Here is a 17,560-nt window from a genome sequence, read left to right on the forward strand (position 1 = left end):
GCGGTTATTTCTTCCGTATGCAGTTGGACGTATTTGATGTATCTTGGAACAGGACACTGACAAGTGCTTTAGTGTCTGACCCACAGTAACCTATTGCCTTTTAATACCGTGAAAATAAACTTCTAAAAATTTAAAATTTAAAATGAAGGTCTATATCATTCTGGCTAATCCATTCTTTATTTCGTGGGCAAAGGCATGAGATTTCCCAATGTTTCATATGTTGACATAATGTTTGATCCCACTCACTTTGCCCACAGTCTCACTAATTGCCGAGTTTAAGCAGACCGCCTTAATTTCACCTCTCAATTCAAAAAGCTCTCTTTAACAAAACCGCTAGTTAAAAAATAGCTAACTCGCATGAATTGAATTAAACTGTAAATGATGTAACATATACCCCAATTTAAAAGACCTCACAACAGAATACATGAATTGGCCTCCAAATCTAAACATCTTTGTATGTGAATGCTTATTGCATTTGACCCAGTCACCTCTGTTCACCACTTCATTAAAACTAGAGTCAATGGTACCCACGCAATTTAGCTGCTACAGAAACTACAGCTTGCCCTATATTGTCAGGCGACTTAATGGTGCGTCTTGTCACTTATTAATGACGGCACAAGAGATCCATTCCATTGTGAAAAAGCGGCGTTGACTCACTCACTTTCAATTCACATGGCACTCAACTGATGTATCACTCAGAGACTCGGTTATGGCTAAAGCTCGCATTTCCCACTAACGTCAGCAAAAAAACCTTGCCTCACGAAGAGTCTCCATAAATAGCCCAAAAAACGCCTGTCCGCCGCTTTTTTCCGTGCTTTCATATCTGACCTAGACGGCAAGGTGTACACACATGCACGCATGCATGCACGTACATGAATCCGCAGTGCAATCGTCGGAATTCAGGTATGCACGTGTGCACATTGATTCTGTGCAAGCGTTGATCGGCAAGTGTGAGCCAATCAACGCCGGCGTTGCATGGGGGAATGACAGATACTGCGTGCATGTGCGCATGCACCACACCCCACTTGTCTGTCTATCCCACTGGGCAAAAGGGTGTAGATCAATGAAATTGTGCACATGTGCGTGCTTGCATCCGTGTGTGCGTGCGTTTGTGCACATATACGCGCGTACATTAGGTGACATCATCTTAGGCGTGTGCCATCCTACCAGCAGTACAGCAGGGTCTCTCGGACCCGATACCGGTATCGACTTGACAACACCGACAAGAGATAAATTATCGACAAAGGAGGATGCTCTACGGTGGTCCCTTGGGCACTTACCTGAGCGGTTACTACGCTCCAGGGAGCGCAAAAAGTGGCAGTCCAAGTTTCACGAGCACTGGAAGTGGACCGTCTTCAAGCAGTGGATTGATCCGTCCTAGAGGTGGTCGTTATCGTGCTCCATCGGCCTATGGTGTCGCCAGCAGTGGAAATAACTCCTCTGGCTCCCTCTCCACTCCATCTTCAAGTAGATCAACTTTCTACACACCACAAACTCGAAGGAGATACTCTGATGATGTAAGTAAAGTGCTGAAGTTGTTTATCTGTGTTGATTCTGTAACAAATCATTTGAAGCACTCCCATCGTCATCTTGTCGGTTATCTGTGAGTGAACTCTTGCAGTAAACAATTTCATTACTCTCAAGTGTCACCAAGTTCTGAATCTAATTGGATTAGAATGGTGGAAATTCGGCTAGCAATGTGCTTTATAGAACTGGGTTAAGGAAACAATACTTTTGTTGTTGCTACGTAAATAGTTTTTAATATGTGAGCTAATCATGTGAGGTCCACGTGATTATTTTTTTCTCTGGCGGAAAAAAATACACGTATCCATTTAACTGTCTTTGTTGAGATTCATCTGTTGCAATCCACTTCTACAATTTCGGAGAAAATGCATATTCCTTGTGTTAAAATGCCCATGAAATATTTAGGTATTTCGACAATAAGTCTCGCAACACTAGTACCGAGGATAAAGTGTGCTTTTCAAGTTCAACGAAGAGATAAGTGGTCTGGGAAAGATAACGCTTCAACAGTACAAGAGGCCTTCATTCTTGTGTGGTCAGTGTGTGGGATCTGAAGAAGGCGGTTTCCCATATACAAGAGCTTACACAGAATAAAAATTCTCTCAGCTATTGGGCAGGTTCAAGGAGTAACTTGATGGTTACCAGGCCTTCTTCCATAATTTTGGCAGAACATTTTGTAGGAAATTAGACCAAAGACATTAATTAGTGGTAGTTTCTCACAAATACTTAGAAGCATAATTTTCGACTGCATAAATTTCATTAACTCACAAACGGTTAATTTTAGGACATAGGTAAATCAACTGTGCTTCATATTTAACCGGTAGACCACTGCTTCGGAATTTTGCATTAGTTGCTTAAAAATTACCTAACAGAACCTAAACCACATAATACCCCGAGATTAAAGGAGGTCATCAGGATTTTACCCATTGAAAAACACCCAGAATTACCTTCCTTCGCAGTTTTAACATATGGGTTCATCCACTGAAAGTGAAATAGATTATTAAAAAAAGTGCCTTTTACCGACAGGGTTAAAGTCAGCCCGTAAAATAAATTGGTTAAAAATTACGTGTAATTGCAAATTACTTAAGTATGCAATTTTTTCAACTGTTTCAGCTAGTTAATCAGTTTCAAACATTGCCTCTACAACCTTTTGGGCATTCGTTGTGTCATACATTGACAATTACGATCCATTTCGCTATTTCTTGTTTCTAGGTTGATTCTCATCGAGGCACTGACCCTATTTACAAGTCTATATACATATGTAGATCTTGATGCAATTCATTGCCACTTCTGTACTGTGATCATATATTTGTGGCTAAGCAAGCTTGACACATACTTGGGGGGAACGCTTGAACGTTGCAGCACTTTATGAAGGAGAAGGAATTGTATGTTTTTAACAAAGATGTAACTCGAAGGTATTTACTCGGAATTTCGCCAAATTGTACCGATTTATCAAACAAATCAATTGGTAACGCTTCTGTAATCTTTCTGGACATTCTGGAGCCTCCTTATCCGAATCAACTTGTTTCAAAAGATTTATTACGTTGGAATGTCATATTTCCTTCACCAGAAGGTAGAACGATTTCCCCTATGGCATTTTAGGCTACATTAGAATACTCCCACGGAACGGCCTTTAGTGCACATGGGAAGGCAAAAAAATGTACGTGACAACTACAAATTTCTTCGAACTACGCATTTATGTCGATTGTTGTAATAGAATCATCTAGGTATATGAGTGTCGAGTCATTTTTCCTCAAAGGTTGCCTAGTTTGTATGAGCCATTCGTGAAGTATCTAATATATTATAGAAAACGGTACGGTTTATGCTAAAAAAGAATATATGGGTAGGAAAATAAACTATCAAATGTGCTGAGAATTGTTATGGGAAAAAGGATTTTAGCACTTTTCTTAACTAGTTGATAACATCATATGCGCCTCTTAACATACTGGAGATTGATCACTTTCCTTAGTAAAATGCGTTATAAATCATCGCCTGACCTTTAAGAATTTGGAATGCCAAAGGTTTCGAGCATTTTGCTAACTGAAAGCCAGTCGGATTAATGCGCATTTATTTATCATCTTCAATCCACTGGTGGATACATCGTAGATACTCCAAAATATTTCCGTAGCTGATTTTATGCATGATGAATGGTTTTTGACGAAAGAGCAAACATCCCTTGAAATACCTAGTTTTGATGCGGTGCTCTGTCTTCATTGAAGTCAAAAAAACAGAGTAATTGTAGAGGACCATACATTTCTTGCGTATAGAGGATAGAAAATGCTACTGACATGCCCCGAAGGTTATGCCGTAGAACGACGGTGCAATCTGTGGATGCTGAGTTTTCTCCGTGTGGTTTAACACAGTTAAACAAGGCATTGAAACAATACAATGGAGTCACTTTTTATCCAGAATTTGGTGTATTTTACTTTTGTGATGAGTGATACTACAACTGATAACATAATTTTAGTAACATCCAAGTAACCAAATGCTCTAATTACATCTGTCAGAACCTTTTTTTCAAATAATTCATGAATGAAATATAAATAGTAAGCATCAATTCAGTGTTCCAGACAAGTTCCGACGGGTATTAAAGTATCGTAAGTGTTCAGCCACCTTAGCAATGAGAGTGTGGCCCTTAATTCGTCTTTGGAAAGTTAACTAAGCGTGTACTTCCTGTAAATCTTAAATGCTAAAACGACGTGTAAAGTGCTTGCTTCCGAGAAAATTATTCAAGTAAAATAGCTGCTGTTAGGCACCAGCAACTCTTACAATGGCGATATTTACTATGAAATTTCAACCGACCCCGTAATGGTTAGTGACATTTCAACTTTTAGAATTTCTACCGTTCAAGTGTACGTCTGCCTCTGACAGTTTACCTGGTTGCCCCCTGTGACACACTGTTACTGCTGCAGATGCTGCTTCGGTTGCTGCTGCTATCTCACCCATCTTTTGCATGCAAACTCTACACCCTTGAGTGTCTGCTTCATCTCTGCCTAAAAAACATCCCATTAGTAGCCGTGCATATGAATTTCTGCCAAAATTCCAGGGCACTCGTAGTGTCCAAAAAGTCACCCCAGTTTCATATTTTTTAGCTTTCTCTCGGAATGGCGTTTGTTTGGTTTGATCCACTGTTTACGCTGGGATTTTATCGCAATATGCTGAAATAAACCGTGTGTTATCACCCCAATGCCGAAAGAAGGCGTTGCATGTCATACATAGACGAATGCTTCCAAATCCTCTTCCTACATATCCATAATATTGCATTCGTCGTGCTCAATGCACCAAAGTCTAACTAATCCTTTGCTTTTGAGGAATAGTTTTTAAAGGCTTCATTTTAGAAGTGTACCGTCACTTATAAAATGGACCAAAACAGTGCTCAACATTATTACCAAGGCTAAAAATATGTTTATAGATAAAAGTATGACCAGACTGTGTTAAACTCTAGTGAACTTTACTCACTGGTCTAGTTTTTCAACCACAAAATTTCAGTTTACTTGGGAAAGCAACCAGGCTGAATGTTGATGCTAACAAGTAGTGAATAGCACGCGATGCGAGCATGTAGGCAAGCACAAATTTCACCTATCACTTCAGAATATGCATGTGGTCTACTTTCACAATAAGACTCACCTTATCAGACCGTCATCACCAAACCGTGACTTCAGTAGCCAAATGTTTATCTATAGAACGCTCCACTGCTATTTCAAGGTTTTTCTTTTGCGACTTTGATTTTCCAATAAAAGTTGCATTAGAAATGGAATAGATTGTGTGGTACATACTTGGTTACCCAACCGTTGCTCCATAGGAGAGTTATTGTCAACAATTTGGGTGTTGTAGATAATGTGAAGCGTCGTAGACACAAACTTACAAATATTGGGATGCTAGTTATAAAGTGGATTCGAACAAATCGGACGTCGTCACTTCTTTGTCATCTACTCTAAAAGTGAGAATTACATTTCACCCCTTGATATGATTTCAGTGTTCTACTTTCACAGTTACAGTGGAGTTAGAAGATGAAAATATGGCTAATTGTGTAGTAAGGTCAATAAAAGATTGCAATGAGTATTAGACTTATTGTAAAATCTGCTGACCTTTTTTGGAGATCTCAAAGATCTTATTTTTTGAGGGGTATTTCGCTTTACGTACTTCTGACCATCATGAATTATTGGTACGGTTTAATGTATCGAAATATGTTGACAGCACTCTAGCATAAATGCAAGCAAGAAAATAAGTAAATAATAAGTTGAAACTAGAAAAGTATTTGACGTATCGCAAGCATGTTGATCGCAATGTATTAGTTGAGGCAATCAACAGATTACATAGTCATAGCCAAGTTCGATTTTCCGCCATTTTTAGACCTATATACATGTGGAATTAAGATGTCTACATAGATTGACATTAAAAGTATACAGATTTCTAGCATCTCATACACTCCCCAAAGTCTTGAGATGTCGCAAAAGCCAAAAGTTTATACATAGGTGATGACGACGCTGGTATACTTACACGGTTTTTCGCAGTTAAGATAATCTAAGTATCAGGACCCTCGGTCACTTGCCTTCAGTGCTCGAGGAAAGTCGGTCACCACCGCTCAGCCACTAAATTCTATCACAGTACGATGTGATTGGCTATTGCAATATGAATTCCCAACAGTCCAAGAACAAAGAATGCAATCATCTGCAAACTGAAGAGATCTTGAATTGACTTTGCTGTTTTAAACTCAGCCAATCTGTTTGCGACACAATCGGGTGCTACTGGCTCTCATAAATCGGTAAGGAATACTTAACATGCATCTGCGTGACTTTGAGCTCAGAAAACAGCATCAAGGCACTGCATTAAGTGACTCTGGCAGCAAACGCACTAATATTCCAGAAAAATGTAAGTCTAACATTTTAAACTCAGTATCACGCCAATTAATTTCGCACTTGACAAACGGAAATAAAGCTAGAGGTAAGACGAGTATGACTAAAACTAACAATTTCATAAATTGTAAAGAAAGTACTTATTTCATAATTGATTCATTCAGCTTCCCAAAACACTTGTTTCCTTTCCCTCATCATTACAAGCATGCTGACTGATAGCGTATCACACGCCAGAGTGACCTCTGACCCATAAAATTGATATGCTGACATTTTCCCCTCTACCTACCAGAGCACAGAGGCGTCAGCGCCTAGTCGATCGCGCTACACGACGGCAGGAAATCCGGCGAATAGCAACAGCAGTGGTGGTGGTGGTGGTAACAACAACAGCAACAATACCGCCACCAGCGGTTACTACTCGCGACCTTCACCCAGCTACACCTCCACCCCCTCCACTAGCAGTCCCGCCACTGTTGCCTCCGCGGTCTCTCCTCCTCCTTCCTCCTCCACTAGTGCCGCGGTGTGTTTATATTTTTTGCCAGAATTTGATCAAATTTTATTTAAAAATCCATAATTTCTTGTTTGATGCACTTTGGTTGGTTATTATGCGTCATTAGACCATCGCCCATTTGCCACTGCATGAAGGATTATCCATTTAAAATAAAAATGAATAAGGTATTACCATATCCCTCATTAAAATGTGATCTAGTATCCACTTCTAGTACTATCATAAGTTTATCGTTTGGTATTTCTTGGTAAATTGGGCCAAAATTAGGTGCCTCCCGAGCTTTTCGACTGGTTGATTTGTGCCCATGTTCTCGTTAAAACAAGATTTCTGGCTACTATTAACACCTTAGCAAGTATTACCAACAGATGTTTGCCTTAAATTTACAAAATGGGACATTTTTAATAAACCATAAACTGGAGGAATTCAACCACCTGCAATTTAGATGTTTCATTGTTCTGTGGCGAAACCAACTATTCTCGTTTTGCTTTTTCCTTGTAGCCCAATTCCTTTTTTAATTAGGCCTGTCAAACATCTGTGAGGTCAAGCTCTGATACATCAACTGTGAATAAAGGTTTAAACTGTTTACGAAATACGCTACGTTCGTCATTGTGTTTATCAAAAGGCATCTAATATTTGATTGGTGACTTTGCCCCTTCTGTCGTTGCTACGATTTGCCATTTCGGACTAAGTGGATTTTGATTGGTTGTAATGTGTCCAGGTGTCAGTTAAATGGATATTACCATATCGTTCGTTTTTAAGCAGCTTTTACTAATTGTATTGCCATTAAAATTTTGTCTAAGCAAATTGTTACCGTTAGTCAATTTGAAGCAATTTTTTTTGTTATGAAAACCATCGGGAGACCACAACATAGTCCTTATACATTATTTTGCTGAGTATCGATTTGCCGTAGATTTACACAAATTAAAATTTTAATTTTGAGTATGCTAATCCCCAGTTTTTAATCCCATTTTTGTTTTTACTTATTTCTACTTTCCTAGTTTCATTTTGACCGCAAAACTATTGGCAATGCTCGGTAAAACTTTTAATGTAGGTTTCATTACCAATTTGCTATTGTTTGGATCAAACGTTTCATTTAAATAATTTCTACGAATTTATTCCTCCCCCTATTCAACTCAGTAAATATATTATTAAGAGGGCACTTGGATTACACTTTTGCCCTCTCTACTTGAAATCGCTCTGTTACTGGTCTAATTTACCTCGGTTTAGTACGAAACGCATGCCTATACAAATGCGGGCTTTTGTTACACGTGATCTAATCGCCCAACTTCTACATCGTTTAGCAACTCGCATGCCAAAGTATGCTAATTTCACCCAAATTCCCCTCAAATTTCAAACTAAAATGAGTGAATTTTTTCCAGAGTATGGGTTGTTTGGTGCATTTCCAATTATCTATTTATTAATTTGGTATTGAGCCTTCCCTTTTACACAGATAGTCATTGTTGTCCTCGTGGAAATTTAAATTTCTCCTTTCAACAGTTTTTCCTCAGGTTCTTTGTCTTCCAGCTATTTCTTCGCATATATTATTGATGGGTATCATACTTGGGAAGCTTGATTTTGTTCAACTTACCGGCACATTTGATCATTTTCACTCATTTTAGAAGAACTGGATCTTGCTTTCTTGAGACTTGATCAACGTGACTGCTTAAGATAGGTTGCGCTAACCTCATTTCGCCACTATTTCATACAGATTCTGGGCAGGCGTCTAGACACGTGTCCATCGGCTGAGTGAATGTTTGGTTCTGAAATGGAACCGGGGAATACAATATTTCTACCAAATAATTTATGGCGATTCTACCGTCAGTTAGATTATTGTGTCCATCTCATATAACCAGTCCTCGTTTTTCCGCATTTTTAAAGGTTTTAATTTGTATAACCATGATATGCTTGCCAACATCCTGGCTCAGCGATTGAGGTATCAGTGTTTCATGTTTCGTCTTAAATCCATGAATTTGTAGCGCGTGTCATGATTCGTTTTTGTGGTGTGACTGTGGGTCCACCCATTGGGCACCGACCTGGGTATTCTTGCTTTGATTAAGATGAGTATCTTACTTCAAGTTTGAGGATTCACATTCCCTTTTATTACTTGCGTAAATGTTATGCAGTAAAGAATTACTTATAAGGTAAATGAGTCTTAAGTGTGTTTGAGAATTAGGCAACGCTGTCATGAAACGATCCATCATTAAAGCTCTTAAGGTTTCCATGTTTTGAGTTTAGCCATTAACAGTATATGAGGTCTAGTGTAACACCCTAATTTATAAAGAAAGCCATAACTTGTTCCATAAAATGACTGTTTGGAAATTGCTCAAATTGTTAAAATGAAAAACATTTCAGTGAGAACGTTAAGACGTGTACGGAGCTCGAAACGACACCGTGGCGTCACAATAGGGCTATTTTAAAAGTGGAGCACTCCAAACAACGAAATTTTGTGCAGTGGCTGAATTTGCAAAGAAAACAATAACACTTCTACTGAAAATAACCCAAGAATTGAAGCTAATATTGCATTTTAAATGAGGAGATGCAAGTTTGACAGCCTCAATAGTGAGTCTTTCGAAACAGCCTGACCAAAGGTCAGCTCTTTCCAGAAATGCAAAAATGTTTAAGCACCTTGTCTATCTATTTAGTTTAACTTTTCACCTACATTACAAATATCCGTAAATAGGTAAAACAATAAATTTGGTGAAAAATCGAAAATAAATCATTTTGTTGCTTAAAAATATCACAGAAAGAATGATCTACATAAGTAAGGAAAGAGCGCGGCAAAATTTCTTTCTACAAACAACGGAATCCTGCATTTTAGTGGTCTGCGTTTAACAGGTCTCTGCCTTGGCGGTAAACGTTGGTAGCTAGTGCTGCAAAAAACTGCATTCATGAAACTCGATTTACGAGTATTATGCCAAAGTTTTCGTTAGAAAACTCCTTTTTGGAAGGAGAGTAGGTTTTATATCACCATTTCTCTTTCTCAACAACACTTAGACTCTCTCACCGTATGGTTCAATAACCAGAAGAGTGGTTTCTCGAGATCGAAGGTGGTATCTTCCAGAGGCCAAATTTTACTCCACTCTCCGCCACCAAAAGGGTTTGGTAAGAGGGCTTCCTAACAGGCCCTTGGTGGGTCTTTCACCAACATCGCTAACACCACTTCCAACATCGACCACACTCTCGGTGCTACCTGCTAGTACTTAATCCAGTTGATTATTATCGAGTAAGACGATTGAGAAGCTTTGGTTTACTGCACCGTCTCCTCGATGGAAAAATTCAACGGATAACACAATGCTTAAAGCTTGGTATGACTTTGGGAGGGCGTTTAGGCATTCCTATTTACATAGCAGAAAGTGCTGCATTTAGAATATGCAAGTTTCTCCTGACTTCCAGAGCTCCTCTTTCTGGGACGTAAATATGTTCCAGGTAGAAATGGATACTTAACTTGAAAAGTTGAATTTGGTTGAGTAATTATTCAATGACGTTCTTTGAAGCTAGAAAAGCTTGTTATGAGAATGTGGAAATCTGACAAAAATTTTGCCCATCCTTCAACCACATTGAAGTTAGGCGCGATACAAACATCAGGTTCTGTTTGTTTCTAAGGCCGCCTATTTCGTAGTTCTTCGATTTCTTTTGTACAACCATCTATTGAAGAGAATTTTTGAGGCACTGGCTATGCGGCAACTTCGTGGTACCTTGAACAGAAGTAGTAAAGGTGAATTGCTAGCTTGATACTAACTTGAGTATAAACTGTTCCACTATTGTTATACAGTTTTTAATATTCCGTATTTTAATCTTGAGTCCTTGTACGAATTAGCTTAAAGTATCCTTAACCATGCTATTCTCTGGTAACACAATAAGTCACTACAACTGGGACCGTATATATTGCAAAAGCTTAGCCATAATTTAAGGCTTTTTTGGGGAACCGGAGTGGTCCAACCAGTTTGGTAAATTTCATTAATTAAGCGGTTACTTTAAGAATCGAATTTGAGCTACAAACGCTTCCACTTGAAGCAAGAGATCTGTTTGAATCATTAAACAGTGAAATTTCACAGTAACAATCATAGCCTTCTAAAGGACACCTCAGTACTTGGAGCGTTGCCATGAAACGGAACGAGGTCTCATTTATGTTGATCAAATCTCACAGGCGAGAGGTCAATTGACGGCTTGACCCAACGAATGCTTGCCCAGGGGAAGTCATCTCCTCAACATTTAGTCTGACAAAGATGTCTTTGGCAAAATAATTACCGACTGCCTAGATAAGTGAAAAATTGTGAAGTGATACCCGTAAATGTGTTAATATCGCTGAGGTACTTTATTCACTTCACTCTTTTAGAAGAATATTCGACAGTAAATATCAGCAAAGTTTGTAATTTTATTGCAAGAGACTTAATGCAATTCTCATTAACTCTCTACTAACCTCTCTTTTTCGACACAACTTTGGTCTTCCATGCTGGACAGTTTTGTAGATGAGTCAACTAAATTCTAACTGAATAACCACTACCATAACCAATGTTGTCACCTCTAACAGAGTGGAATCTAAACTAAGAGCGCACTTACTTTAACAAGAGAATTAGTTAAGAACCCTAGATAGCATTAATTCCCTAACCAAAGTTCTCCTTAATACGACACCATCATCATTTCTGTCTTGACGCCCAATCATCGTCTTCCAGAGACCTGAGTTTGACGTGTGGCCGTATTCATGTCACAACTCAAATAAACAAACCATTATCTTAATGTCTACCATAACGAACGCAATTCTGTTGCGACTGTTTTCAAATGTCAAAAACATCAGTCGCTTTAGCGATACTCTTGATCTTTTAAATGATCACAAAATCTGCACAAGCCCATCGTGTTGTTGACTCATTAACTAAGTCTGGTTTGCACGTCCCTTCATGAGGCAGCGGTCTCATGCGCTCCCATTAACTTAAAGTGTTGAATCAACCTATGACTTAATACAATCATTTTAACTCAATTTTCTTTGCACACACACTCACGCACTTAAGCACCGTCAATGCTGCCACTTTGGTAGTCATCGTCTTTCGCATATTAGAGTCTGGACGAAAAGAAGTTCTTAATTCATTTTAATCAGCTCAAATGGCCACGAAAACATTTTAAAGCTTAACATAGTTGGGCACCAACTACGATCGTTTCGATGGTACAGGGAGATGCTCTGATTATGCTAATCAACCCAAATGGTTGAATAATTACCTTTCATTTCTGACCTAGCCTTTTTTATCGTCCTCCCTATTCCTCCTTACAGGAGTCGAGCCTGGACTACAAGCGCCTCTACGAGGCCGAGCGTCAGGACACGCTAGAACTGCGAGCGCAAATAGATCGTGCCCAGCAAGAGTTACGGGAGCTGCGCGCTCAAGTTGAAGAGGCTCGTCGGTTACCATCACAACAACAGCAGAAGCAGCAGCAACATCAACAACAACAAAAGCCACACCAGCAGCACTGCAACGATGCAGATCAGCGAGTGAGTGAAGCGATTTTGTTTTGGGTAATTTTATTCGTGAACACGTCTAGCGTTTTTTCCATGGTTTTGAAATGATTTAAAGAAGTGCATAACTCCCGACTTAGGTTGTGTCTACTTTATACATGATTACAAAAATTGTGTAATCAATTCGAACTAAAACTCTGCTTTATATTCAAAATTCATTGAAGGGCACCATTGTAAACGGATACTCACCTGACAGGCACATTTGTCGTTTGTTTTGAAAAGCTAAGCTTCACTTTTCTTAGGCTTCCGTCATTTGTAATTTTAGTAAAAACAGTTGAGGAACACATTCAAGTGTTTTGAAGTGCATGCCATGTTTGGATGGACGGAGAGGAGAATAAAGGTGTTGGTTACAAACCATTTCCAAGTTCTAACGCTTTCTAACCAATTCACGTTCTAACACGCTTCGTGGTGTTGGTCCGTTTTAATCTGATAAAAAGAATGTTTGATGTGCCAATTAAGTACTTTACTGCCAACTAATTTCATTTTGTGGATTATTTTACGATTTCGATATCAATTTGGGTACAGCTAAACTTAAGCTATCATTTCATCTTACATGTGGTAAAAATGCAAATAGCTGGTAGGAAAAATACTTTTTTATGAGTTTGAGGCATTATTAGTTGAGGTCGTGTAAATTATGCGGTTCAACATATTCGATAGCAGGGTATCAGAGGAAAATCGACCCTCAAAGCCCAGAGGTTTCACTGTCCCAGCATGGCGCTAGCTGTCGTCACTTTTTGTCAATTCATCATCGGACCAAGGTCATCCTACGTTTATTCTGTTCTTTTAAAATAAACCACTTTTCTTTTTGACATGACGGTGCAAGCAATTATTATAAGCTAACACTGAAATCGAACGTGTCAAAGTTGTAATATAAAGTGGACCTAAAGAGTCTCCAAATTTGATCTTATACCTGATAAGAGCATTAGTTTCTTCCGGTTATCAAAATAAACATTTTACATAAACATCACACTGGTGATAGAAATATGACCCTTTATAAGCTAATCAACCAACTTTGGGTTCTAGAATATTTTTGCTTGATTTAGAAAGGAAGGAAAAATTGGAGTCAAAATTTAATTCTCTGTAATAAAACCAATTCTATGGAAAGTATTATGAAAGAAACTGGAAATACTAGACATATTGGATGGTGAAAATGGAGCAGTATATCACATGTGGCTAAGTTGAATTTGAATTGACAATTTCTCAGTGGGAAATTGACCATCGCATCTCCACTACTTTAATGTTATCATTTAGCATCTAACTTTCTTATTTGGAGTTTTTTACTTAAATTTTACTCAAATATGTTACGGATGTGTGACGTACATAAGCTCAGGTGAAATATTGGGTGTCATGAGTGTGTGTGACGCTGAATGCAAGCGACTTGAAAAGGATCAAATCGCTTAAAAATATGTTCTATTGCATCCGTTTATAAACAAATGCGAGCATTATAGTGAGTCTTAAATAAAATTGTGTTCTCACTCCACTCACTCACTCCCATTGTGGGCATTCTCCAAAATTATCCCTGGTTGCAATTATCTTGGGAAAGTGGGGAACAGCTTTTATGGCAGAGTTTGTGAAAATTTTTAGCATTTATGCGTCTTGCCATTCTGCACGTTTGGTTGATATATTTTTGGAGGCGAATTTGTTGGACCACTGTTTACCTTGGAGAAACAATGCAGCTGATAAGTTAGTGGTAAAATTGAGCACAGTTTGAAAAAAATATCCCAAAATCGGCAGCATTTCCTCTACAAAGTGTTTTGCTTCACGTTTGCGCATTTCTTAACTGCCGAAAGCTTCTTATAGTGTGCCATTCTTTAAAAATTCGCCATTAGATTCTATCGTCTCTTTCCAAGTCAGTGAAAGCCTGCTAATTTCACACTTGTGAAAGGCTGTTTTTACGGGTCAGAAGAACACTTGGTCCCAGTCATTTCTCTTTTCCATCTCCTCTGTCTCATTTGCTATCTGTCTATTCCATTTCGCGTGCGTCTGTCTAATCCCGATGTCAGGGAAAGTTACCAATCATCTCTTGGAGAAATATCAGGAGAATAAGGATAAGGTAGAATCCTTCTTTCAATGTCATCACACAGTGTAAACCTTCCCACGACTAAGAAAACTGGCAGGAGGCATTGCTTCACCAAGTGAAGATAGAAAGAGGACTGCTTTTTTCGACTAATTGATTGATTGACTCACCTTTGGTGCTTATGAAGACGAAGGAGACGTTCTTCCTACCAAAGTATTTTGGTAGGTGAATCTCAATCGCAAATGCTTGGACTTCTACAATCCAATACACACACACATACACACCGGTGTGTGTATGGCTTTAAAGCCATTTTCCACCATGAATCAGTCAGTCAGTGATTGGTGTGTTGTACTAGGTAAAAGAAGTGACGAGCATCAAATTGGTGATCTTTCAGGCTTGCCGCTAACTGGTAATGCACGGAGCATACACTTGCTTAAATTTCCAGATCACTTCTTCAGTAGATGCAAGTGTAAAGGAGCTACTGCACTACTCACTTCAGGCAATATTGGAAACATTTTCCAGGCACATTAGCCTTGAATCATTTTAGGATGTCAATAGCGGTCCGAGATTTTCCATCCCTGTCAAGAACCGAGGCTCTTACTCAAAATCATTCACCCACCTATGGATGATTCATCACTACAATGGAGTGTTTTAACCGTTCTTCAACTATGCGTTACACTTTTGTCAGGTAAACTACAAACCACAGCTTTGAACTTGCAATAAACTCACTTTTCAAAGCAGGAGAAACATTTCAATCACGTTCTCCTGACGTAAAAATTTGAAATAAGAGGAAGGTAGTAGAAAGCACAGACTTTGGTGAATGACAAATCGGATGTATTATCAGTAAACCCTTCCACAATAGTTTCTTCATTTCATGTTTTTTCCTGATTTTTTTCCTTCTGCAAAACAAAGTCTAGCTACACCTCAGAGATTCGGTAAAATTTGTGCGGGCAAAAATTGGTGTCAGATCATCCCCGCTCGCGTAAGACCAATCAGACTGGTCACCTTCACTTGATTTCAACAAATACTTGACTCTAATTCATTCAAGCGACTAAAGTGGCACCATCATAACGCACTTTACTGTCGCGTTTACATGTGAAGTTTGCACAATAGAGATGGCGTGATGTTGGAAGTGCAAGAGAGGCTCATGAATGAGTTCTTTGCAACGCCCGAAGACAATTGCATAATGAACTGAAATAATGCAGGAGATTGGGAGACATTATGGTTGCATACACTGTAAAGTTCTTTCATACTTGTGATTGTTCATTCAGGGCTGATTAGTCGAATGGAATAAACAGATCAAGCGACAAGGAGGGAGGTTAATCGCCAGCGTCTGAGTTACCGAGTTAATGGCCCAGGAACTACTGAATATGGGGGCCCTTATGACCCAAACCTGCGTGACTTTTAGCACTCTTCTGGTGCTGCGAGATATTCATGCATAAATGCCCACGCCATTAACCTCACTCATAGACGCCATCAGTACAGGGATGAGTTAATGCTAATCCTCTTTGCCTTAATTTCACGAGGCGCGTTCAAAACTGAGAGGATTGTCGCGTTGTAAGACAGCAATGCCAGGTTGATCCGCGGGATTACGACGAAATTTCCACCTCTCCTTCTGATAGCGATCACTAAAAGATGGGTGCCGAAAAACGCACAAACTATCTAAATCTCGTCGCAAGGTGAACCTAAATGGCAAAACGAAGTCAAGATCTTGCGATTATGCAATAAGATTTGTCACTAAGAATGGCTCTTAACGTGGCACAGTGGAAATCGCTTCTAGAAAAGTACAATGAATGATTAATTTATCCGCATGCGAATTAGGAGCTAATTATTTTCTCCAAAGGTAAATGGAACATAAAAATTCATTTATTTAGCGCGTTTAGGCCATCTACAATGTCTGATTTAAATGCCCGGTGGAACATCTTAGCCAATGCCCTGGCAACGGTGGTCATGTGAACTGAACAAGCCGTTAGCAAAGCAGTCAAATGTGAAGCAATTTCGTAAACACCTTTGTGTCTCGGATTATTTAGTCCAGTTTCTGGAATCAAATTAATCTCTCTAGCTGCCTTTAATCCCATCTGACTCATGGAAAGACCTTGTTGGTCTGATTTCTTGTCACAATGATGCCTTTCTTACAAGGATTTACTGTCCGCTTCAGACCCTGGAAGAGCTCCGCGCCTCGGCGGAAAAGCTAAAGGCTGAACACCGAGCGCTAACTCGAGTGATTTCCCGTCTCATGTGACCTTGACGGCAACCATGGCGATGAAGCTCTGCCATCGCGGCAGCTGATGCTGTTCTCGTCGATGTGGTTATTTTGTCTACAGTTGGGCTCACCTCTCACCCCGTCTCCACTTTATCCTTCCCTTTCCCCCTTTCTCCTCATTTTTTTTACCCCAACGGGGGTTTAGTTTGCCACCTGCTTTATGTATATAAGCAAGTTACTTAAAAAAACGCTGTTTCATTTGCTTAAAATGGGCATGACAAAGCGCATCACAATAACTGCTGATGGGAGCTTGCATTTTTGGTCCTGGAGTTAGGGGAGTTTAACCCTCTTCTCCGAAGCTTAGGTGGTGAGGCGAGATGGACTTCTATTTGTACGTTGTTTATGGATCACGCAAAATAGGAATGGCGGTTGCTTGGCATTTTGGAAGTAAGGTTTCTTGATGTTCAGAAATCCATGCATGTACGATACGAACAAATAACACTTAAGATACAAAAGAGAAGAGAAAAAAGGCAGCGGTGTTAACAAAATTAGCTAATATGAAGCCATTCATTAACAACACATTTTATAAACATCAAAATTTTATAGACTGGAGGCATTATAGAAGGTATCATTGCAAATAGTTATACAACAATGAAAAAGACAAGTTAAACGATATAGATGTGAAAACACGTCTATTGTAGCAAGAAGTAAAAAAGCGTCTTTACTCAAAAATGCAAGCTGCATTAAAGGTGTAACATAGACGAGCTTTATTGATAACAGCAAAATAAAGCCTAAGTTTTTTCCAACGCAGATGTCAATCATAAATCAAGGTCGTCAAAGCGCAACAATCTAAAATCCACGGGTCGTTAAATAGGCGGCGTAAACCCGCTTTGGCGGACAATTGGTTTACCTGTAAGTACAAACACATTAAAAGAGGACGTAAGTTTTGACTTTG

At 39.2% G+C, this 17,560-nt stretch overlaps 1 protein-coding gene across 1 annotated transcript; it reads left to right on the plus strand. All coding sequences in view use genetic code 11, as the record gives it.

Moving 5' to 3' along the window:
• Positions 1-1,250: 1,250 nt before the first annotated feature.
• EGR_02008 (Protein phosphatase 1 regulatory subunit 12A) lies at positions 1,251-16,644 on the plus strand (the record flags this gene model as incomplete). The annotated part of the gene is made up of 4 exons (XM_024491257.1): positions 1,251-1,517; positions 6,667-6,894; positions 12,146-12,361; positions 16,561-16,644. 4 exons carry the CDS (start codon positions 1,251-1,253, stop codon positions 16,642-16,644), a joined length of 795 nt encoding a protein of 264 aa, XP_024354400.1.
• Between the last annotated feature and the right edge of the window lie 916 nt (positions 16,645-17,560).

Source organism: Echinococcus granulosus, assembly GCF_000524195.1.
Source record: "Echinococcus granulosus chromosome Unknown EG_S00008, whole genome shotgun sequence".
Lineage (NCBI taxonomy): Eukaryota > Metazoa > Platyhelminthes > Cestoda > Cyclophyllidea > Taeniidae > Echinococcus > Echinococcus granulosus.